General features: G+C 45.2%; 1 protein-coding gene across 4 annotated transcripts in view; it reads right to left on the bottom strand.

Moving 5' to 3' along the window:
- Nucleotides 1-443: 443 nt before the first annotated feature.
- LOC121286806 (14-3-3 protein beta/alpha-1-like) overlaps nucleotides 444-25,915 on the bottom strand; it is a 39,747-nt gene continuing 14,275 nt past the window's right edge. For all 4 annotated transcript variants that reach the window (XM_041203854.1, XM_041203855.1, XM_041203853.1 and 1 more), the window contains exons 2-6: nucleotides 15,963-16,264; nucleotides 9,802-9,925; nucleotides 8,438-8,601; nucleotides 5,163-5,258; nucleotides 444-2,741 (exon numbers count right to left, since the gene is read on the bottom strand). In XM_041203854.1, the coding sequence (XP_041059788.1) occupies nucleotides 2,685-2,741; nucleotides 5,163-5,258; nucleotides 8,438-8,601; nucleotides 9,802-9,925; nucleotides 15,963-16,256 (735 nt within the window). In that variant the 5' untranslated portion in view covers nucleotides 16,257-16,264 and the 3' untranslated portion in view covers nucleotides 444-2,684. The remainder of the gene's footprint in view (nucleotides 2,742-5,162; nucleotides 5,259-8,437; nucleotides 8,602-9,801; nucleotides 9,926-15,962; nucleotides 16,265-25,915) is intronic.

Below are 25,915 nucleotides of genomic sequence, written 5' to 3'. Positions count from 1 at the left end.
TTAAACCTTACTATTGAATCCCCTTCCCCCACAATCCACCCCTCCCCAAACACACTTTCAGGTGGTGTCTTCCAGACCCTAACGGCTTGCCGCATTAAAAAAAATTCTCATCTCTGCCCTGGTTCTTTCATCATTCACCCTAAATACGTGTTTTCTGGCTACTAATCCTCCAGTTAGTGGAAATAGGTTTTAATAGAATAAGTAAGGAGAAACTTTCATAATTTTCAACACATCTATGGAATCTCCCCATAATTGTCAGTGCTCGGAGACCAGCCACTCGTCTTTCCACATAACTGATATCCTTTATCCCTGGTACTATTGCAGTAAATGTCCTCTGCACCTTCAAGATTTATTTGTGTAAAATGATAGAACAGAATAATCCCCACCTAGGGAACTGTGGGCAACATTGAGCTCCCCAATGATACAACATAAGACAACACAAGTTACTTGATAGAACCTTTATTTTCTTATTGAACTGTCGTGTACATGTTCCGAATTTATCTTCCCACAGTCCATTTAAAAGACTTACACAACTCTATTCGTACATCAAAAAAGTTCCTTTTTAATATGTTTCGCACTACTGTTACACAATCACGTGCGTGCTACAACGGTCACAGAAGCGACTGGAGGCAGAATACTGGTCAGTAAAAACAAAGCAGGAAGGGAGCTATGAGATATACGGACACAAGTTGGGAATCCGCTCCACACTCACTACCAGAGGTCACCTAGAGTTCAACTGCATGTTTGTTCAGTCAGAAGTGATTGAATTTATTATTTCAGTGCACAGTGAGTTCTCCAGTGGACAAACAGACTTGTAAGGACAAATGGAGATGCACATCTGTGGAATGTAACTAAAAAAAAAAACACAACAGGAAACGCATTAGGACACTGACCAATTTGTCCATTTCCGCCCAGCACTTTCCCCCCCCACTCAGGATGTCAGCTTTTTCCCTGCTGTGCACATTAGCAGCCGTGTTAACAGAGATCTATCAGACCACTCAGTCCCTGCGCAAAACCTGCAGGACTACACTGCTAGACTGTGCAGCTTACCAGCTGGGAGTGAGCTCATTATTTAGGATACCACTGGGAAAGATTAAGTCAATTTCAGTGGTTCTGCCGAAATTCACAATTAGGCACAGATAGTATTTTAAGTAGGCTGAAAGAGGATGAAATTGATTTGGACTGCATCAATAGAATCCGTACACTTTTCCATACCTGTGGTTCTAATTTTGGGGAACCTTTAAAAGCAGCGCTACTCAGGAGCTGCTAACTGAAACAGCATCATGCGGCTTCTCCCACTGGCCCAAGATAGTCCACAGTATCAAGAGCAGAAAGTTGTAGGGAAAGGTCTAGGTTTGTGTGATAAATCTGAAGAAACAGTTTAGTACCAATATAGCAAAAGCATTTATTCAAATACCGATTAAAATTAAAACAGGATTGGGGGGGAGAAGGGAGTTGCTGAAGGTACCAGTTATTACACCACGTGATTGAGATTTGTGCAAGTAAAAAAATCCAAAATTCTAGGAAAAGTCGGCTGGATGTGAATGCAAGACAAGGAAGAATAGCACAAGTTGCTGCAATGGTGCAAATTGTTACAGTCCCATCTTGGTTTGGGGATAGCGGGGTGGGTGTGGGCGAGGCCAGGGGTGGGGTTGTGCAGAGGAGGAAGGGAGCATGGGGAACCCAGAGCAGAGTGAACAGAGACAGCAGAGCTAATCGGGCACTACAGTCAATCTCCACAAGCCAGGAACAGAACATAAACACAGCCAGAACTTGGTCAGTGTGCTCCAATGACTTGTGTGAGGGGAAAGAGAAGGCGGGGGGGGGGGGGGGGGGGGTGAACCTGTTTTGACAGAACGTCACCAACACCTGCAGGTCAAACACCGACAAAATCAGCCTTCCAATTGTTTAAAAGGTGGCCCCAATATCAAGGCTGCCTGAAATAAAGGAGACCGCCAGCATTTTCTTCCCTATAGACTCCCATGATTACTGGAGAAGAACCACATGGGGCCACCACAAAACTGGGGCAGTCCCTTAGTCTTCCCCACAGACACATCTATCGTCACTGTACCTCCATGTGTGTGCCTCACTAAGCAGGGCAGGAGGGTGCAGGAGATGCCACTTGCCGGTGGGAGTGCGCACTTGGGCAAAAGGACAGGCCTATTTAGGAGGGTCAAGTCGCAAAGCAGGAACAATCAAAGAAGCCCCCTGCCTTCCAGGATCGATTAATTTAACAAGCAGCAAGTCCCTCACCAAGCAGTGCTCGTGGAATACAATTCTTGCACATTCCACTCTCTTCCCTCCCCACATCTTCTCCCTGCCACCCCCCACCCCAGTAGGACGACAGGCCAGGATAGGTGCCCGAAGAAATTCGGAACCGTTTGCCAGTTGGTTTTACACCATGATATCCAGTCAAGTCAAACCAACAATTACAGGCAGGGCAGCTAAGAGCTACCCCTGGTGTTAGGCTCTTTCAGTCCAGTGTTTTGTCAGCACATCAGAATACAGCATGCTGGTGTGAAGCTCTGTGCAGGTGATCCTGGAGTCAAAGAAATAGTATGCATTGCCTTGAAAAAAATGTCAGAGAGGAGTAGGGGCAGGAGAGAGGGAATGGTGGGGCAGTTTGGTCAGACAGGAGCAGGTGAAAGTAAATTAATGAATAAGTCGCAAGTGTAACAGATAGTTTAGTTCTGCCCATCGCCAGCATCCCCTTCATCTCCCTGGCTGTCTGATGTCCATAACTGTAAAAGAGAATAAAAAAACTATATTAAAAAATTGAAGAACAGTTTCCCATTTTATGATAAAGTGGGTTGGGTAGTACAAAGATATTTACATTAAGTTTCAAATACAGATGGGTAGTTTCGGCAGGTAATACAGAAAATGGACATCACTGCTCTGGAACACAGGAATGGTTAACCACAGCAGCTCTACCTTTTCAATTCCAATTCACTGCCCTTTATACCCTCATAGCATCTCAATTTAATTTCCATCCTTAAGCTTTGAAGAATTCAATCCACACTTTCCCTGTTCTCCTGTGTAAATACACTTTTCCTGCTTTAGACCAGTGTTGTTCGGGCTCCAAGTTTCTAGCTTCTTGTTCTGGGCTCCCTTGCTGATTCCCTTCACCTCAATTAGAACCTTTCTTTGCTCCATCTCCACTGGATATAACCCAATGTTCACAAAGTGCATCAACACATTGTCCCTCTGTCCCATCTACTATTCTGGTGAATCATTGTTTCTTCACAGTCGGTAGATCCTCCCTCATGCGCTCTGGGTTACTAATCCAGTAACACAGTCAATACCTTACTATACTAGTGTAACATTTCATACAACATCCTGAATAGGCTTTTCCCAACATTCAGTAGAACTGCTATGACACTTCTTGCTTTTACATTTTAAACCTCCTTATCATTACTCGCTGCCCATGACAAGCTGTTTGTTTCCCGATCGCCATTCTGCCTCCTCACTGGTGTCTATTGTGAAGAGAACAGGAATTGCTTAGGTGAGCAGCGCAAATGACAGCAGATGCGAGTTAATATCACGTGATATGAGATAGTATACTTCAGATATGGACTGTCACATCAACCATAATTTAAATGGAGAGGGCAGGGTGTCGATAAACGTTAGCTTGTGGCAGGTGGTTAAAAAGTCCAGGAGGTTTAGAGTATAAAAGTGAGAAGGTTCTACTGTCACTTTTTAATCTTCTGAAGTCAATATTGAGTTCAACAACTTCAAAGTGTGGACAGCATCCATTAGTAATGATTCTGCTGTTGTCCCATTGGCCTAGATTTTCTGGTTTCTGGGCTGTTGGAATGACTGACTCTGTGGGAATTTCCTGGGAAATTTGGACTTCCGATGGGCAATTCCCAGGCCATCCAGGACCCTCCAAGTCTCTGACTCCATGTTAGAGTCGGAGACTTCGGACAGTTTCCACTTACTTACCTGTTATCCAGGAAATGTTAATCCTAATCTAACTCCTGGGTAACCATACAGCTGATTCCCAATCACTCACACTGACATCCCTCCCCCAACCCCCACCTCAATCTCCCGACTACTCCCCTGACACCCCCTCAACCCAATCTGACTATCTCCCACCACCGACTCCTGACCCCCCCCCCAGACTCCCCCTCACCCCTTGACCCGACTTAACTAGCCACAACCCGCCTAGCATCCTCCAGCCTGACCTCACTACCCAAACTGACCTGGCCTCACCACCCTACTCAGCTGCCACCCTAACCCCTTACCTCACCCACTCTACACATTTACACATGGACGCATTCACCCATTCACTCATACATTCTAACACACCGAGAAGCTTTGGGACATTTAAACTCTTTCTTACCAGAGTAGGCCAGCTTTTGCTTTAAAAAAAAAGGTGTGGCTTCGGCACAGATCCTCCCCCCCCCCGCCCCTGAGGTTTCTTGTGCTAAGTGAGTTCTGCAGGATCCCCCATTGGAAGACTGACCAGAAAAATCAGAGGAAGGTATATGGGTAAATTTTTTTTTGGTCTGATCTGAGTCAGAAATAGGGGTTCCAACCCCGAATGGAAGATTTGGGCCTTTGTTTCTTTACTTGTTCCATTACCATATTCTTCTGGATTTGCAACATCGTCCTTATTTTAAAAATCATTTAATCTCTCCCGTCTTCAACCCTGTCAGGAACTTTTCTTTGTGCTGTTTCCTCCCCTCCGGCAGCCACTTTCTCCCCCTCTGTCCTTGCTTAAAAATTATTAAATCACTTCTTCCAGTTTTTCCAGTGCTGATCAGAGCTGCTTGAGAGCAGACGTATGTTAAAAATGCACAGAGCTGTTAGTGTGAAAGAGGTTAACGATTTAGCTCACTTTGCCAGTATGATGAAAGGACATTGATCTGAAACTCTGTTACTCTTGCCAATGTCCACAGTACTCTTCTTTTGTTTAACGGTCAAGTGTAGTTATGGAATGCATTAATCAGGGCTGCTTTCAAGCAGGCTTTCTTTAAAAATGCAGAAAATCGTTAGCATAGAAGCGGGTTAGCATGATAACGATTTAGCTCACTTGGCCAGTATTTCACACTCATCAGTCTGAAACATTACTCGAATAGAACGTGCATTGAGACCAATTTTAAAAAAAAAGGTGACTGCAATTTAATCTTCCGGAGTTTTCCCCTTTTGGTGATACGTACAGTTAAATTGTCCCGAAGTAACTGCATAATCAAGGTGCTGTCTTTGTATGAATCGTCAGCCAACTTGTCCAATTCAGCAATTGCATCATCGAATGCCTGCAAACAGAAGGCAAGGGCGAGGTTCATTATCATTGCACACAGCAGGCTGCTCAATGCCTTTGCAGTCAGCTAACTGCAACACCTGTTCTGAACATGTCTGGAGTGTTAGCTCTTGAACTAAATGAGTGAGAGGCGGGGTGGGGGGGGGGTTTGGTGGTGGTGGGGTGAGATTGGAGCACGGGAGACGAGAGGTGGTGGAGGGAGCGGGATTGTGGCAGAGAGGACAGCTCTCCCAGGTGCAGGCAGTGAGAGGACTCAGAGGGACTGGCGCATTATTGACTCAGACCCAGAGAGAGTGGCCATACAAGCAGGTGGAGTGCTGAGAGTCACTAGCTGGGTACTAGCTGCAAGAAAGAGTCTGACGGGAGATGGTATCACTACACACAGACCCCAATCAGGGCAGGCACCAGTGAATGGACAGGCAGGCGTCTAACGATGATGCTACCAGTGGGGGAAAAAACTGTGCATGCAGCTGCAGGGTGGGGTGAGTGCTCATGCGCAAAGGTGATTGGCTTCAGGGAATTACAGTGTTACCTTTGAAGTGCCAGCCAGCAGGATCAGCTGATATTTCATGGCTGATCAACTGCTTTCTAGGGCTTTAAGTCGAACATTTTGCCTATTTCTCTCTCTCTCTCTTCTCCTGGATAGAGTAAGCCAGTGCAAGTGAGGGTACTTGCCTATCTGCTTTCTATTTGCCAGATGCTACCAGTCAGGATCACAATTTTAGAATATTTCATCTTGGACAGGGGCACCTCCAGGCTCCTGTGGGCAGAGATGAAACCACAAGTGCAACACAGCTCCCCTAGGCTCAACCTTACCCACCTGTTCAGAATTTCTTACCCAACCTGAAAACAGTGTCACAAACATGCAGCCTACAATATCTCTTTAACTGAAACTGCGCAGCACCAGCCTTACTCAGCTGATACCATGCTGGTCTTGTAGTCAGGAGGTTTGGGTTCAAAACACTGCAGAATTGAACGCAGTCTAGGGTGACATACAGTACTTAGGCATTGCTGCATTTTTGGAACTCCCAAAGGTAGAAATTTAAAGTTCCCATATCACCATATGAGGGGCAGAGAGCTTACCTGGTTGTCCTGCCATCGTTCATCCCATATTCAAAATCTCCCTCAAAAACAGATAAACTGGCCGTTCAGCTTGTTGCTGCTGCGGGATCTTGCTGTGCACAAAACAGTTGTGTTTGCCTCCACAACAGTCACTGCACTCACTTCAAAAATAATTCACTGCCTCTGCAAATTCAAGGTTATCTAAAACTCTGCTGCTCATGCCTGCACTCGCAGCACGTCCCGATCCCCTATCACCCCTGCACTTGCTGCCATACATCATCTCCCGGTAAAGCAAAGGACTTCATTTTAAAATTCGAATCCTCGTTTTCAAATCCCTCCTTGGCCTCACCCGTCCCTGTATCTCTGTCATCTCCTTCAGCCCCACAACTCTCCGAGATATCTGCGCTCCTCTAACTCTAGCCTCTTGAGCATTCCTGAATTTTAATCACTCCAGCACTGGTGGCCATCTTCAACTGCGTGGGCCCAAAGCTCCGGATCTCCTCCCTAAACCCCTCGACTTTGCTTTTCTCCTTTGAGATACTCTAAAGCTACGCCCGCTGACCAAGCTTTCGGTCACCTGACCTAATATCTCCTTATGTGATTTGATGTCATTCTTTGTTTTATAATTTCCTTCTGCAGCAGCAACTTGGGGCATTTTATATGTTAAATGCTCAATATAAATATAAGTAGTAGTGTTACGATATATGAAGTTTCTGGTGGTTGAGATGGCAATGCAATTCCTTCCATCTGCACACAGCCAGGATTTAGCAGTGTATTCCCAAGGTTTCATATTTCAGGCACATGGGAAAGATTGGTCCCTTCCTGACCACTGGGTGCGCTGGTTGTGAAATGCACTGAATGCCAAGAAGCCAGTGGTGAATTGAGAAACAAAAGGGATAAAATGGGAGAGACAAGGTGGGGAGGGAATACAGTGAAATTAAATTGGAAGGAATGATTTGCAAGGTTTCTATCCTCTCTAAGATAAAAGCAAAAAACTGCTGAGTTTTTCCAGGTATTTCTGTTTCTGTTCTATCCTCTCTATCCTTCTTTGCAACACTGAAGCAACACTCCAGATTCTCCAGTTGGTAAAACTAGCAAATGACCCATACGTAGACCAGAGGGTCCAAGGGCCACACCCTGATCTGTGTTTTATTCACTGATCCCGACCAAGGCAGCAGCTGATGAATTATGATCAACCACAGCAGCACTGGGTAAAGGTGGAGGCAGGGGGAGGGAAGAGGGCGTAGAGAAGCAAAGAGAAAATCAGGCAAAGTTACTATATTTTGATCGTTATCCTGTGACCTTTAGTGGAGAGTGCTAACTTTGGGTTAGGACGTTGCATGGCTATGATGCCCCCACAGTTGATTAGCCTTTCAAGTCTCTGACATGACTTTCAGAAGGATGTGAAGACATGAGACAGAGTGCAGAAAAGATTCACAAGAATGGTACCAGGGATGAAAAACTGTATTTATGTAGATAGATTGGAGAAGTTAGGACGGTTTTCCTTGGAGAAGAGAAGGTTACGTGGAGATTTGATCATGGTATTCAAAATCACGAGGGGGGGTCTGTTCCCATTGGTGGAAGGATCGAGAGCCAGAGGGCAAAAATTTAAGATAACTGGCAAAAGGAGCAATGGTGACATGAAGAAAAACTTTTCATGCAACGAGTGGTTAGGATCTGGAATGCGCTGAGTGAGAATGTAGCGGAGGCAGATTGAGCCAAGGCTTTCAAGAGGTGATTGAATTTATTATCATCTGAAAAGAATGTGCGGGTTTACGGTTAGAAGGTGGGAGAATGGCACTGCATAAATTTATCCTACAGTAAACCAGTGCGGACACAACAGGCTCCTTCTGTGTTGTGATGATTCTGTGATTCTATGAAGACAGGGCAGTTAGAACGGGTACCAGTAGATGCCCCGTGCCAACAAGAAACAGCACTAAGCCGGGTAAAGCGAGGGAGAAATGTGGGTGGGCAAGGGCTGAAATAAATCCACGCGAGGTCATATACTCGAGCACTAACTGGGAGAAGGGGATATGAGGAGAGCTGGAGGCAGTGTTATGATGTTGGCACATTCTCAGCCACACCTTGAATAACTCCTTTGTTTTTACTTACTGACTTTGCCAGCTGGCACGCCTTCTCTGGAGAATTCAGGATCTCATAATAGAACACGGAGAAGTTGAGAGCCAGGCCAAGTCGGATGGGATGTGTCGGTTCCATTTTGTCCTTACTGATGTCAAATGCCTCCTGATACGCCTGCTGGGAGTTTTCCACCGTAGCTTGGAAAAGGAAAGGAGAGTTGTTGCAGGGAGTAGACACTCGTCCACACAAATCAGGAGAGACAATGTCTCATTTAGAAATTACAACCCACGGCCCACATATGGAATCCATTGCTACAAGAGATGTCTCTTCAACATGGAATTCACAGCACAGAAGCAGGCCATTCGCCTAACCGGTCTATGCTGGTATTGTTGCTTCACAGCCTACTTTCTCATACTATCTGCACTTCCTTCTACTCCTTTCTCTCTTTGTTAATCCAGCTCCCCTTGGCTAGAATCTTTGGCCCCCACAGGTGGCGAGGAAGGAGAGGGGTTGGCCTGAAAATTTGGTGGGTTGACATCGGAACCGATATCCGATGCCTTCCTACCCCCACTGGGGGTAATGTGGTGGGCCTTCCCCCTCAGAGTCAGCACGGGTGTCTCACTGCTTTTTCAGGCAGCGAGCGAGACACCCGCCGAGAACGGAAGATTCCACCCCTCATATCTACACAAGTGACCTCAACTACTCTTATGTGGGAACAATTTTTAAAAAAATTGATAATACTCTTGGTTAGCAATTTGGGACCTTTTTCTACATTAAAGGCACTATATAAATGTAAGTTGTTGTTATTCAAACGGTGAGTAGAATTTCACACTTCCAAGAACTGGTGGGAGTTGCAAACATACTCGATTATAAATAAAGTATATCCCTGAAAAACCATTTATCTGGGGCCTGCCTTTGTTGCCTCAGCTGAATTCTAAAATTGGACAAGTCCCTATGTACCTTTCTGTAACTGTGTATCGGGGGGTATTGCAGGTAACCTAGACTTTTTAACCATGAACAAATGCTTACAGGAAATACTAACAGCTTCTTCCTTTACAGATGTAAATGTACAAAATATGCAAAACAAGAGAGAATGGGTAATAACAAAATGGAACTGCATTTAAACCCTTAAAATTACTAGTAACAATCACAATTCCTCCCAAAAATAGATGCATTGAGTTTCTCGCACATCCTTTGAACTGATGTTTCAGCTCTCATCAGAGACAGTTGCAATCTTGTGGGTACATGTCAATGTTCATGACCCACAGACGGAGGATCCAATGAAGCAATTTGTTTGATTTACTGGGGGGGGGTCAGAATTCTGTTGGTAAAATAACAAACTCCAATGATGTTGTGGTTAAAGTTGGTACACAAAATGATCAGATCTCCAAACACACCTTTCTTCTTGTCCCCATTTGCAACCTCAGAGAGGTATCTGTAGTAATCTCCCTTCATTTTCAGATAGAAAACCTTGCTGGTAGCCTGGGTTGTTGTGGCGATAAGGTACTTATCCAGAAGCCCCTGAGTGAAAAGGTATTGAACAAAGACATATCAGATACTGTACAAAAACGTCACTCATTCACAGTGTTATTTAAAGTAAGAGGATCAGGGCATTAAGAATAAAAAGAAACAATGCTGATAAAAATGTCATGTTGAATGATATGCTTCTTGTATTACCAAACCTATAATATACAATTGTTCTTGAGGATATGGATGTGCTGCATTAATTGTCTCTCCCTAGTCACCATGACATCAGTATGAAATCGGGGCAAAAAGAGTTAAATTATGAGGACAGGTTGCATAGACTTGCCTTGTATTCTTGAGTAAGGGCTAATCTAATGTATGTTTAAGATGATAAAATATTTGCTAGCTTCTCTCGGTGTACCCTATTTCCTCTGATCGGGGGCAGGGGGAGACGCAACCTTAAAATTTAAGCCATAGTTTGTTAGGCAAGGGTGTTTATGGAACAAATGTGGGTGGATGGAGTTAAGATTGGTTATAATCTATTGGTATGGTGGAAAGGGCTTGAGGGGCTGAATGGCCAACTCCTGTTCCTATACACCCACAAGGAGTCACTGGAGAATGCTGACTGAGTGAGTATTGAGTTAATTGTGTAGCATGGACCAGGTAAGGCCAGCAAGTTCATTTGTGAGCCAGTTGGATGTTCATTTTTCCTGGTGACAGCATTAAAAATGATTTAATCCAGTTTACCGTTGTGGGATCTGTACTCTTAACCACTGGGTCACTATTGAGTACCATAAACACAATGCTAGCCAATGGTTCAACTTGGGTTGTGTGAGGAGAATGTGCCTGTGGCTCAATCAGCTCTAAATGCACTTCCTGCACAACCCAAAATAAGCGAGACAAAATCTAGTTGCAGTACTGAATGGCTCATACAGTTCAAATAGATAAGGTGCAGTTTCTCCAAACTGTAACAGAAAAAAATTGAAATATTTTTTGACACACAGTTCTTCCTTGTATTCTTCCTGTTGTAAAAATCCTAGATACAATTTCACTGGAGTTGGTTCTGTTACAATCCCAGCGTGAAACCTGGCTTGATAGATTCTAACTTTTTTTTTAGAAACCGTGGAGGAAAGTTAGTGAACAAATTCACAGGAGTCCGCTGATAAACTTAGAGCACAAAAAAAAAAATTTATTAAACAAGAAAAATGAACTATATTACATCAGACAAAAAGGTTGAAAAGGTCTAAATTGCACACACAAGGGAATGATTCAAATCACACTATGGCTTTACCCCAGCAATCTCTTTACGGACACATACAAGTTCAGAAAGACTAAACAATTCACAGTAGCTATCTTATATGTCAACATTCAGGGTAGCATGAGGTATATGTGAACATTCAGGGTAGCATGAGGTAAATGTGAACACCAGGCACACCGTGGTCAGACACGCCACGCTCCAAAGTAATTGACAAGTGTGACCAAATCAGATTCCATGGATTTCCCAACAACCCACCCAGACGTTTGTTACATTGTAAACCAACCAATCTCATGGAAACTTTATCTTTCTCACGAGGGTTTCCAATCTTCACATCCAAAGAACTTGCCCTGGAACTCTCTCCAAACGTCACTCCCACTTGAAAAGCCCCGACAAGGATCCGCCTTCAATCTCGCATTCCAAGATTCTTTTCCCCGGATCTCCATGTATACTCAAGCTTCACCTTCCAAGTACAATTTCAGATCTTCAGCTGTGCCAAGCAGAACACTACTGCTCCAAAGGGGTATCTTTGCCCCATGGCCCACAGCACAGAGTCACCAACCTTTGGCTGCCCCCTCGGAACTTCGGGGCTTCTCTCAAGCCCGTTTTGCTTCAAGTCTGCTGCCTGCAGCTCTTTCACTTTAACTTGGAGTCTATTTCTCTGCTCTTTCCTTTGTCTTTGTCTTTGCTTGGGACTTTCTTCTGGGACCTCTCCCTGTCTCCCTTCCCTATGTCCTGCTCCCTGGGACACCTCTGGAACGGCACTCTGGCTCCAGATCACTTGATCTGCTTTTTGTGCAGTTTTGACTTCCTCTCTAATTTTACATTCAAATGAATTAAACCTATAGTGTTAATTTATTCCCTTAGCAGTGCAGGAAGATCATGCAATCTTTGTGGGTGCACAACTGCCATTTCAAACACTAGGGGAAGCATTTATCACAATCCAATGATTTTACTCGTTATTCCCTCCCTCTGTTAGTAAGTTAAGTTTAGAATGAAATTGAATATAATGAAAGTGTAAACAGCAAGACATTGCTACTTTATCTGATAACACATGCACGCTTACAATAGAGGCTAATAAAAGCTATGCAGATCATCAAAATTTGAACTGTAGCTGGCTGTACAATGCTAGCAATCTATTTACAAAAGCAATCCTACACTGCCACCACTGTGGAAAGAATGCAGTCAGGCATAAGGAGCTAACACACTTGCCTGCAGGAGTGCAGCTTTAACAACACTCAAGGAGCTCGACACCATCTAGGGCAAAACAGCCCGCTTGATCAGCATCCCATCCACCACCTAAACCATTCACTCCCTCCAGCACTGGTACGCAGTAGCAGCAGTGTGTATCATCTACAAGATGCACTGCAGAAATTCATCAAGGCTCCTTCAACAGCACCTGTATGGCAACACCACCACCTGCAAGTTCCCCTCCAAGCCACACACCATCCTGACTTGGAACCATATTCACTGTTCCTTCATTGTTGCTGGGTCAAAAATCTGGAACTCTCTTCTAAACAGCATTGCGGGTGTACCTACACCACTGTACCTACAGCACATGGAGCGGTCACTGTCATTGGACTTGCAATCCAGCTCTGAGGACACATGTTCAAATTCCACCATGGCAGCTGGCGGAATTTAACATCAACTATTAAAACTGGAATTGATAGCTCGTCTCAGTAAAGATGACCATGAAACTATCGTCGATTGCTGTATAAACCCATCTAATTCACTACTGTCCTTTAGGGAAGGAAATCTGCTGTCCTTCCCCGGTCTGGCCTCCATGTGACTCCAGACCCACAACAATGTGGCTGACTCTTAATTACCCTCTGAAATGGCCTAGCAAGCCACTCAGTTCAGAGGCAATTAGGGAGCGGCAACAAATGCTGGCTTTGCCAATGATGCCCACATCCCATGAAAGAATAAAAAAATACTTAAGGTAATTTGCTTTTGTAACTTTCTTTCACTGCTGTTTGTGGGAGCTTGCTGTGTGTAAATTGGCTGCTGTGTGTAAATTGGCTGCTGCGTTTCCCACATCAAAACAGCGACTACACTTCAAAATAGTACTTTACTGGCTGTGAATTGCTTTGGGACCTCGGGAGGTTGTAAAGATGACTCCAGAATTGCAAACTCTTTCTTCTTTAACTGTTACTTTGTGGATTTTTTTTTTGCAATATAGGAATCTTGCATTCATTTGATATAGCAGCCAAGCCAAAGTAGTTCCAATTGAGAAGGAGGAAGACTGAAGCAGGAATGCGGCAAACCTGCTGGCCAAAGAGATCTGATAAAAAAGAGATGCCTTGGTTCTTGGCTAAGTTTAAACAACTACTTGCAAAACGTCCCAAGGTGCTTCCCAGGGTCCTACCATTCATCGTGTATTCCCGTGCCTTGTTTGTCCTGCCCAAGTCCATCACCTCACACTTATCCGGATTAAATTCCATTTGCTACTGATCAGCCCATCTATATCCTCCTGTAATCTAAGGCTATCCTCCTCACTATTTACCACCCCACCAATTTTTATGTCATCTGCGAACTTACTGATCAACCTCCTACATTCAAGTCTAAATCATTTATATATACCACAAACAGCAGTGGAACCCCACTGGACACAGGCATCCAATCACAAAAACACCCCTCGGCCATCGCCCTCTGTTTCCTGCATTGCCCTCATCTACACACCCAGTCACCTCTTTGAAAAATTCAATCAAATTGACCTCCCCTTAACAAAACCATGCTGACTGTCCTTGATTAATCCCTGACTCTCCAAGTGTCAATTAATTCTGTCCCTCAGAATTGCTTCCAATAGTTTCCCCACCACTGAGGTTAGACTGACTGGCCTGTAGTTCCCTGGTTTATCCCTTCCTCCCTTCTTGAATAACGGTACCACATTGGCTGTCTTCCAGCCACCTCTCCTGTGGCCAGAGAGGTATTGAAAATTATTGCCAGCGCCCTATCTCCTCCTTTGCCTCACTCAACAGCCTGGGATACATTTCATCCAGGCCTAGAGATTTATCTACTTTTAAGCCTGCCAGACCACTTAGAACCTCCTCCCTTTCTACGTTAATTTTTTAAATTTATATCACAGTCCTTCTGCCTGATTTCCATACTCTCACTCTCACTCATGAACACCGACACTAAGTATTCATTTAGAACCCTACTTACCTCTTCTGGCTCCACACACAGTTAACCACTATGGTCCTTAATGGGCCCAACTCTTTCCCTAGTTATCCTCTTACTCTTAATGTACTTATAAAATAACTTTGGATTTTCCTTTAGTTTACCTGCTAATGTTTTTTCATGGCCCCTTTTTGCTCTCCTAATGTCCTTTTTAAGTTACCTCCTATACATTCTATATTCCTCTAGAGCTTCCACTGTTTTGAGCCCTTGGTATCTGCCATAAGCCTCCCCTTTTCTCTTTATCCAATCCTGTATAACTCTTGACATCCAGGGTTCCCTGGATTTGTTGGTCCCACCCTTTGCCTTTACTGGAATATACTCTCCCTTTCTCCTTCTTGAATGAGTCCCACTGTTCTGACGCAGATTTACCCAAATCCACTCTGGCCATATGATGACTATAATTTGCACTGTCTCTCAATCAAGAAGTGCAAAATTATATATTCAGAGCTTTAAACAGGCAGTATATCATCTTCTTAAGGTTAATGCCCAGTTAGGAACCATGTGAGATCTCCATGGATGCAATCTCCCTTGCATAACTTGCATGGGGAAACACAAAATGATGAGAATCCAAAGAGTCTGGGGAATCCAAAGAGTCTGATGTGAATGATTACTGTAAAGTTATAACAGCAGTCACATGCACTCAAAGCTTTGGTGTTTTCTCAAATGCTGCAGCTACTCCAGGTAGGCTGACAGACCGAGCTACACACCATGCCAGTTTGGCTGGCTAGCGTTCTTACCAGAACCAAGGACAATTCTCATCACAGGTGAGGTAGACCCCTGGAAACTCCTGCCATCAGATGTGAGTATTCCAGCCAAGGATGCAGACACCAAGTCTGCCTGACAAGTAAAGGATTGCCGTGTCCGCTCATCATTTGGGCTAGTATCATAAGTTCGATTGTTGCATTGTAAAAAGCGGATCTGTCCAACAGTTAGCCTGCCGTTAAGATACTGAGCTAACTTGGCATCTGATGCTTACTATTCAGTGTAACAGGGTTTTATTTGATCATTCATCCAGCAACTGTAACAACTTAGAGTGAAAGATCTTATATCACTCCTCCCCTGAAACTCAAGTTCAGTAAGTGCAAGGAGATTTTTTTTCATAATAGGCTACAGAATGCATTGTTCAAGGGCTGTCAATGATAAAACTGAAGATCTCACCCAGGTAGTACTCTGAATGAACAGAAACAAAAATACCTGGAAAAACTCAGCAGGTCTGACAGCAACTGCGGAAAGGAATACAGTTAATGTTTCGAGTCAGTATGCCTCTTCAACAGAACTAAGGAAAAATAGAAAAGAGGTGAAATATAAGCTGGTATAAGAGGGGTGGGGGGAGACAGGTAGAGCTGGATAGAGGGCCAGTGATAGGTGGAGATTGCAATCTCCATTGGTATGTGCCTAAGCAGCAATCAGGAATGTGCCATGCAGGCGACAAAAAGGCAGCTTACGAGCAATGGTCCCTTTAAGATGCATGGCCATGCATCAATCTTAAATGGACTACGCAGTACAAAAAACAGGCTGTGCACAACGAAGGAAAATTAAAGGGAATGTTAGTCCCGCTCTCCTAATCTTACTCCTCACCCTGCCAATTCCCCCATCCCTGCAAGCATTTATCCAATTCCTCTTCAAACTCTCGTCAATCCCAGAAGCAGAGCGTGACCTTACCAACACATCGTTGCAGATGTCCTGCAGCTCTTTCTCGATCCTCTCTCGGTAACTTTTTGCCATTTGCTGCTTCCTTTCACTGCCTTCGGATTTCTGCTCTATGCTGGAGATGACCCGCCAGGACGATCGACGGGCTCCAACTACGTTCTTGTAGGCAACAGAGAGCAGGTTCCGTTCCTCGTTTGAGAGTTCATCGCCTTTCTCCGTGACGGCTTTCATCGAGGCGGCCATGTCATCGTAGCGCTCAGCCTGCTCGGCAAGCTTCGCTTTCTCGACCAGGTCAGTGGTTTCCATCTTCAGGACTGCGTGGACAAGAGATTATCTTTAACAAACAGTTAGGAGCACTGTGCACAGTTCTGGTCTTCATATTACAGTGAGGATTTTAAAGGGTAAGCTAAAAGCAAAACACTGAGGATGCTCTGAAGAAAAGTCATACGGATTTGAAACGTTATTCTGTCTTTCTCTCCACAGATGCGGTCTGACCTGCTGAGTTTTCCCAGCATTTTCTGTTTCTCTTTCAAGGATATAAAGGGGCTGGACAAGGTGTAAAGAAACAAATTTATAAGGAGGATACTTGAACTGAAAGGCCATAACTAACAGGAAGGGCTGAATATGATGGGGCTCTTGTCAATAAAATCACTGCTGGGCCATTCAGGTAAGAAATTAGGAAACATCTCCGTAAAATGATGGAACACTCTCTCACAAAAAACCTGGAGATGCAAACTCAATGAATAATTTTAAATCAGCGAGTAATATGACTTTTGCTAGCCAAGGATGTTAAGGGATACAGAAACAAGGCATGTGGATGGAGTTAGGATACAAATCAAACCTGATCTCACTGAATGGCAGAACTGGCTTAAAGAGCTGAAGGGTCTACCCCTATTCTTATGTTCTAGAAAACAGAAGGCTGAGAAGTGACCTAATAGAGGACTTCAACATTATGAAGGGGTTTGATAGGGAAGATGTTTCCACTTGTGGTGGAGACTAGAATTAGGAGGGACATAAATATATGATAGAAATGAATAAATCATATAAGGTGGTCAGCAGAAACATTGTTACCCAGATTGTGGGGAGAATGTGGAACTTAACCACATGGAGCAGTTGAGGTGAAAAGCATAGACACATTTAAGGGGAAGCTAGATTAAGCACAAGGGAGAAAGGAACATAAAGATGTGCTGGTAAAGTGAGATGAAGAGAGGTTGGAAAAGACTTGTGTGGAGCATGAACATTGACATAAGCCTGTTCTGTGTTGCAAATTCTGAGTAAAATTATACAGGATCAGGCAGCTGGACTAATTCGCCTACAAAAGAAATTCTGATTTTTAAGGCTTTATATCTTAAGAATATCATTTTACACATTATTTCCAAGTGAGTTGGTTGCTGTAACTGGTATGGGCAGCACACAAACAATCAGCAATACAGGCAGTTTTATAGATTCTGTATTTCCATTTTACGGTTTTAGCCATTGATTGGTGTTAAGCCCATGCCATCACCGAACGCAGCAAAGGGCTGCAACTAAATAAAGGTCAGCTCCATGTATTGTATTAGCACAGAGCAAAGACAATTAGACACTGGCTGTATGTAATCACTAAATAAAGTACAATATAAATTGAAGTATTAGATGGAAAGGTAAGGCTGATGAAAAAAATGTCAAAATTATCTTGAAGTAAGGTCAGTTATTATACAGCAAGAAGAATCCAGAAAACTGAAGAAAAGCTGCACAAGTAGGACTGTGACTCTCACTGAGGTTACTGGGGGTAATAGGGCTGTGGTTCCCAGTGGGGCCGGCGGGGCCATGGTTCCCAGTGGGGCCGGCGGGGCCATGGTTCTCAGCGGGGCCGTGGTTCCCAACGGGGCTGTGGTTCCCAACTGAGCTGTGGTTCTCAACTGAGCTGTGGTTCCCAACGGGGCTGTGGTTCCCAACGGGGCTGTGGTTCCCAACGGGGCTGTGGTTCTCAACTGAGCTGTGGTTCCCAACTGAGCTGTGGTTCCCAACTGAGCTGTGGTTCCCAACGGGGCCGTGGTTCCCAACGGGGCCGTGGTTCCCAACTGGGCCGTGGTTCCCAACTGAGCTGTGGTTCCCAACGGGGCCGTGGTTCCCAACTGAGCTGTGGTTCCCAACGGGGTTGTGGTTCCCAACTGAGCTGTGGTTCTCAACTGAGCTGTGGTTCCCAACTGGGCTGTGGTTCCCAACTGGGCTGTGGTTCCCAACTGGGCTGTGGTACCCAACGGGGTTGTGGTTCCCAACTGAGCTGTGGTTCCCAACTGGGTTGTGGTTCCCAACTGAGCTGTGGTTCCCAGCGGGGCCGTGGTTCCCAGCGGGGCCGTGGTTCCCAGCGGGGCCGTGGTTCCCAGCGGGGCCGTGGTTCCCAACGGGGCCGTGGCTCCCAACTGAGCTGTGGCTCCCAACTGAGCTGTGGTTCCCAACTGAGCTGTGGTTCCCAACGGGGTTGTGGTTCCCAACTGAGCTGTGGTTCCCAACGGGGTTGTGGTTCCCAATTGAGCTGTGGTTCCCAACTGGGCTGTGGTTCCCAACTGAGCTGTGGTTCCCAACTGGGCCGTGGTTCCCAACTGGGCCGTGGTTCCCAACTGAGCTGTGGTTCCCAACTGAGCTGTGGTTCCCAACGGGGCCGTGGTTCCCAACGGGGCTGTGGTTCCCAACGGGGCTGTGGTTCCCAACGGGGCTGTGGTTCCCAACGGGGTTGTGGTTCCCAACTGAGCTGTGGTTCCCAACTGGGCTGTGGTTCCCAACTGAGCTGTGGTTCCCAACGGGGCTGGCGGGGCTGTGGTTTCCAATGGGGCTGTGGTTCCCAACTGAGCTGTGGTTCCCAATGGGGCTGTGGTTTCCAATGGGGCTGTGGTTTCCAATGGGGTTGTGGTTCCCAACTGAGCTGTGGTTCCCAAAGGGGCCGTGGTTCCCGGCGGAGCCGTGGTTCCTGGCGGGGCCGTGGTTCCTGGCGGGGCTGTGGTTCCCAAAGGGGCCGGCGGGGCCGTGGTTCCCAAAGGGGCCGGCGGGGCCGTGGTTCCCAACGGGGCCGTGGTTCCCGGTGGGGCCGTGGTTCCCAATGGGGCCGTGGTTCCCGGCGGGGCCGTGGCTCCCGGCGGGGCCGTGGTTCCCGGCGGGGCCGTGGTTCCCGGCGGGGCCGTGGTTCCCAACGGGGCCGTGGTTCCCGGTGGGGCCGTGGTTCCCGGTGGGGCCGTGGTTCCCGGTGGGGCCGTGGTTCCCGGTGGGGCCGTGGTTCCCGGCGGGGCCGTGGTTCCCGGCGGGGCCGTGGTTCCTGGTGGGGCTGTGGTTCCCAACGGGGCTGGTAGGTTTGTAATTCCTGGTGGAATTATGGGAGTGGTGCAGCTGTGATCCACAATGGGGTTAGTGGGGATCTTTGATTCCGGCTGGGATTAATGGGGCTCTGATTCCTGATGGTTAGCGGTTCAGATTTCAGGAGCTTGCTATTATTTTTGAAATCTAATACAGAGTCAGGAAGACTGTCAAAGGGCTTCTGGCTGTTTTATGAGCAACACTGGTTTCATAATTCCATTATTACTCCCCCTAAACTGAAATATTATCTCACCCAATTCCATCTGCCAATCCACAATAAAGGGATGTATTGTTTCATGAGTTTGGAGTCCATGTGTGCAGATTGGCTCAGTAAACTGAATAAATTGCAACATGTACCTGTTAATGACGGTGCAAAGGAGTCTGGGGCAGTTTAAAAACAAGCCAAAACAAATAGATGAAGCAGCTGGAAGTATTTAATGCACCAGGATTAAAGTTCTGCTGCCACACAACAAAAAGAACAGATTGCTGTATAAAGAGCTGGGAAAAGTGCACCTGATGCAGAAAGTTTAGATGAATGCAAAAGATCCCACAACACTATTTGAAGAACAGAGCAATTCTCCTGGGCTGCCAGCCAACACTTAGCTCTCAATCAACTCCACCAGAAAACTGGTGATTCCTCTTGATGCTACATTTGAGATCTTGCTTTGTACAAACTTTGCACCATCTGCCAAAGCAGTGATCATAACTCAAACGTAGTTTGTCTGTTGTGACGTACTTTTGGGCAAAGATGACACGTTTGCTATAAATACAAGACCTTTCATCCTTACACCATGGTAAGGGTCCGGGCAGGCGTGTGACTGCTCCAGTATTCTAGGATTGAGCTAGTGGATATATATCAGGGTTGCTTTCTGACTGAGTCTGTTGTGGGTGCGAAAGGAAGGTAATGGCATGTCTCGTGACCCAGATAGCCAACAGGAAAGAGAAGTAGTAGCGCCCTTAGGCAAGAGTGAATGGAGCACTATCAAATTTCACACGATTCAGCACAAACCATTGCAGAAAATAGTCAGATATAATTTTGAAACAGACCAATTTCAACATTACAAAAGAAGAGTATGAGGAAATGGACTGGGGCAGGGTTTGTGGCCAATATAACCTCAATACCGGCAGCACTTGTAGGGTAAGTGCATAGCAAGGATGTGGAGGTGCAGTTTGAAAGAAACAAGCTTAAATGGATAAGACATTACAAAAAGAAACCAGAAACCAAATCCTGCAGCATTTGTCGAACTGAAAGTAACAGAAACTGCTGCAATGAATGAAGAAGTCTCCCATTAAGTATTTGTAAAAATACACAGAGGCAAAGAGTCAACGCAGCCAGGAGTTCACACACTAAATGATTATTACTTCCTGCAAATATTCACAAGTGGTAGACACTGGGATCATTGCCACCTATTGTAGGAGGTTCCACAACTAAACAAAGATTTTGAATCAGTTATGTAGACACAAAGCTAATAGATTCCAAGGGACAGGTTATACTTGAATAAGCAGCCAAGCAATTACAAAAAGATCTGGACAATTTTATACACATGGACAAAACTCTGGCAGATAAAACTCAATACGGATAAGGAGCAAAGAGAAAATTTAAAATATTGTTATTTGAACACTGAACTTCAGGAGAGATAATACTTGGAAGGGGAACAGTGCAGATCACCAGAATGATAACAGGGCATAAAGATTTAAATTATTAGGGCAGGTTGCATAAATCTGGCTTGTATGCTTTTCAGTTTAGAATATTTGAGGGGTGATCTAATTCACGTACTTAAAATGTTATTAGGATTCAATAGAGTAATTATTTCCTCTGGTGGGAATAAGAGGGCGTGTTCTTAAAATTCAAGCGAGACCAATCAGGAGTGATATGAGGAGGCACACAGAGGGTAGTCGATGCATTGAACTTGCTCCCTGGAAGGTGGTGGCTGGAGGGGGTGGGGGCAGGTCAGGGCAGCCAGTTGAAATTTTCACAGCTGAGATTGATAGAGCATTTTGTTCATTCGGGATGTTAAGGGATATCGGTGGAACAGCTTTCGACATTCAGTCAGGTCATAATTAATCTACACGTTAACTCCATTTACCTGCTTCTGCTCCCTATCCCTGGATACCCTTTCCCTCTATCATTCTTGAAAGTGCCATTCCATCCCCCTGCCACTGAGCATCCACAACTTCTGGGGAGAGAATTCCAGGTGTACGTGAATAATTTCTTCCTGTGCTGGCTCCACTGCTTGGTCCCCAAAACCCACCAAAATTCTTCTCAATTATTCCATTAGTTACACATTTACATTACTACTCCCGGTTTATGACCAAAATTATTCTCTATTGGTGTAGTCACACATTTAAGTTTAACAGAGACACATAATTTTTATACTTCTAGCCAGTTTTTGGCATTGTACAAGGAAGTGAAGGTTAAGTGTAGACTTCAGCTTACGTGAAGTTATTGGACAACTGGACCAGGGCAAACAGAAATAATTCAGTCCCCAGTTTGAAACTGGACATTCTGTCTTTATTTTTATATTTCCTTTATAAAATCTGATTCTCACATTTATTTTGGAAACTGCCCATGTAAACCTGTCATGCTTGATCACAAGTTCTAGCCTGATACTCCAGTGCAGTACTGAAGGGGTGGGTGCTGCACTGTCAGAGGTGCTGTTCTTCAGATGAGACATTAACCTGATGCGCCCCATCCTCTCAGATTGACGCAAAAGATCCTGCAACACTACTTGAAGAAGAGCAGGGGAGTTCTTCCCAGTGTACTGGCCAATATTTTATCCTCAAACAACTTCACTAAAAAATACAGATGATCTGGTGATCACACCATGTCGTTGTTTGTGAGAGTTTGCTATATGCAAATTGGGGCCACATTTCCACACTGCGGCAGTGACTACACTTCCAAAGTACTTTATTGGCTGTAATGCACTTTGGGACATCCTGTGGTTATGAGAGGCTCTGTAAAAATACAAGCCTTTCTTTTTTCGGTCCCCATTTCCTGTTGATTTGCAATTTGTTATTTTGTTTTGGCTCAAGTTGTATCATTTTTAAATGACATTCTTTTATAATTTAATAGCTAGGTTGACTGATCACTTGAGTAATAGACTCTGTGTTTGGGTGGGACATCTTTATTCTTAAGGTGCTGTGCCACCAAGAGATCGGAAGCAGACTAACACCCATGATTCACCACATAGAAAGTGGTAGGTGTTTCGATGGCAGATGCTGTCAGACCTGTTGAGCTTTTCCAGCATTTTCTGTTTTTATTTCAGATCCCTAGCATCTGCAGTATTTTGCTTCTATCCTTATTTTTACATTCCTTGCAATAAAGGCCAACATTCCATTTGCCTTCCTAATTACCTGCTGTACCTGCGTGCTAACTTTTTGTGTTTCACGTACGTTAACACTGTACACCCCTCTGTACCGCATTGTGTAGTCTCTCTCTATTTAAATAATGTTTTGCTTATCTATACTTCCCCCCAAAGAGGATAACATCACATTTGCCCACATTGTACTCCAAATGCCAATTTTTCCCACTCATTTAACCTATTATATCCCTTTGCAAGCTCTTTGTGTCCTTCTCAAAACTTGCTTTCCCACCTATCTTTGCATCGTCAGCAAATTTGGCTACAATACACCTAGTTCCTTCATTCAAATCATTATCACAGATTGTAAATAGTTGAGGCCCCAACACTGATCCCTGTGGCACTCCACTATTTAGTTTGCAAACCCCAAAATGACCTTGTTATCCCTGCTCTGTTTTCTGTTAGTTAGCCAAACCTCTATCCACACTAATATGTCACCCCAACACCATGAGCTCTTCTCTTGTGTAGTAACCTTTTATGTCCAAATGCCTTTTAGAAATCCAAATACACCACATTCCCTCAGGGAATTGAGGGATATCGGGAGTGGGTGAGAAAGTGGAACTGAAGCTGAAGAACAGTCATTATTGCACTGAAAGGCAGAGCAGGCTCAATGGGCCTGCTCCTTCTCCTATTTCTTATGTTCTTTGTACATGTATAGGTTTTCAATTACCCCCCCCCCCCCACCCCCCGCTTGTTAAATCCTTAAAGAATTCTAAGAAATTTGTCAAACATGATTTCCTTTTCATAAAATCATGCTGACTCTCTAACTAATTTTCTAAATGTCCCGCTATTAGTTTCTTGCTAATGTATTCCAACATTACCCCAATGACAGATACTGGGCCTATGTATACTGTGCTATCATTTTCTGCTGTCTGTCTCCCCCCACTTTCTTGAATAGGAGTGTTATATTTTGGAAGATTACAAGCAATGCATCTATTATCTCTGTTACCACTTTTTTTTCTAAGGCCCTAGGATAAAGGCCATCAGGTCCAGGGCTCTTATCAGACTTATTATAAGATCTAAAATAGTTTCTTAGATGAAAGAACAGGCTATCTCAAATACACTATGAACTCGTCCTCTAGGACACCTTTGCCAATCTGGTTTGTCCAATCTAAATGAATATTGAAGTCGCCCATGATTATTGCAGTGCCTTTCCTACAAGTCCCCATATTTCTTGATTACTCTCTGTCCTACAGCGTAGCTACTGTTAGGGCACCCTTAAAACTACACCCACGGTGACTTGCTATTTCTTATCTCAAACAAACTGGGGAATCTCGAACTAGGGGACATAGTTACAGAATAAGGGGACACTCATTTAAGATGCAAGAGATGCAAAGGAATTTCTTCTCTCAGAGGGTAGCGAATGTCTGGAATTCTCTACCCCAGAGAGTTTTGGAGGCTAGATCACAAAGTATTTAGAGAGGAGGTAGGTGGGTTTTTGAAATATCGGGGAGTTGAGGGCTATGAGGAGCTGGCACGAAAAAGGAGTTGAGGCCTGGGGCAGATCAGCCATGATCTTATTGAATGGCGGGGCAGGCTTGATGGGCCGAATGGCCTACTCCTACTCCTATTTCTTATGTTCTTAACTGATCCTACAGCTTGATCTTCTGAGCCAAAATCATTTCACACTGCAACTGATCTCGTTCTTTATTAAAGGAGCATTTATTTCATTTATGTCATCAATTCATCTATTTGGTTATGAATTGTAGGTGTCTTTTTACCATTTTTCCTTTCTCTGATCCTATTTGTTGGTGCACTTCTGTTTGTATGCTCTGTCCCTTGCTGTCACACGCTGGTCACCATTACCTATGTTACTGCCCTGTGCTTTGTCTTGCCCTTTCTCTGTAGCTTTCTAAATTACCCTTCATATGAACCCTCTCCCCAGCTATTTAGTTTAACGCCCTATCAGCAGCCCTGGGGCGAAATCTAGTGAAAATCCCAGGAGCAGGAAACGAGGCAGGTGGGGCACTTAATGGTGTGGGAGGTGAAACGTCAGCTTCCCTACGGCGGGATGCAAGTTGGGAAGTAAGTTGGTGGTGAATTACAGGTAGATCATGGTTCCTGATGGCAAGCAGTAGAAACCCATTTTTAATGTGTTAGCATGTCATGCATACTCATGAAAAGGCACGGCTGCAAGATTGAATTGTACCTTTGCAATTAAATCAGCAACAAATGAAAAACCTGTGCCTTCAGATTCACCACTGGTTAAAGGTGGCGTGCAGCAGGCAAGGCAGTCTTTCTGGTGTATTTGGAGTAGGAGTTGCTTTTCTTGTATGGGGACCTTTACTGAGACCAGGGGAGAGGAGGCTGAGGGTGCACTGAGCAGAGGTGGTGGCTTTCCAGGGAGATTGAGGCATGGCTGTCCGATGGAGGGAGGTCAGGTTGTGGCAGCCCCAAGAAAGGTCATGGGGGACAGCAGGAGGGAGCTGGACTCCAGAGAGAAGGTCAATCTCTACCAAAGGCTGCTCAAACATGCTAGAGGGGAGATCTAGAGTGATTGAGCACAGGTGAGGCTGGGAGAATTGAGGTAAATCAAGGGCAGGTCAAGGGTGATAGAGGGAGGGTTAAAGAAGATAGTCGGCAGGTCAAGGGTGCCCAGGATGGGGCGTTAACTCAATGGTGATGTGGGGTATGAGTCTTTGAAAGGCAATTGATCAAGCATGATGGTGGGTGGCTCAAGAGTAACAGAAGGCAGGGCTAGGGTGATGGACAGAGGGTTGAGAGTGATGGTGGGGGGCAGGGTGGCGTGTGGGGGGAGGTCAAAGGTGACTGAGGGAGGGTGCAGGGTGGTAGCTTGCAACTCCAGGGATCCCAGTGTGCCAGGTGGGGAGTGGGTAGCAGCAGTTCAAGTTCAAAAGCCTCCTCCCAGACAGGCGGCTGGTTTGCAGGGAGTGCGGGTGCCAATTAAATATAGTATCCGGAACTTTGATGACCACGAGATAACGGCAGGGTCAGTGACTTCCTGCCCACCCCAATTCACAATCGGCTGGGCCTTTGACTATGCACAGCTCACTGGCTGGTCGCTGTGTGATTACACGTGGCCAGCTATCCTGTCTCCGAGCGGAGGTCTGTCTTCTTCTGTTCATACCCTCGCGACGCTCACCACTGCAACAAGATTTCGCCCCAAGTTATTCAATTTGCCAATGGTTCAAGTGAAAGCCATCCCGAAGGAACAGCTCCCTCTTTCCCCCAGGTACTGTTACCACTACCCAGTGAAGTGAAACCCATTTCTCCCACACCAATCTTTTAGTCACCACTTCCAGCACTCTGCAGCAGAGA

Source organism: Carcharodon carcharias, chromosome 14 (genome assembly GCF_017639515.1).
Source record: "Carcharodon carcharias isolate sCarCar2 chromosome 14, sCarCar2.pri, whole genome shotgun sequence".
NCBI lineage: Eukaryota > Metazoa > Chordata > Chondrichthyes > Lamniformes > Lamnidae > Carcharodon > Carcharodon carcharias.
Note: the sequence above shows the minus strand (reverse complement) of the source record. Positions and strands in the feature narration are given on the sequence as shown.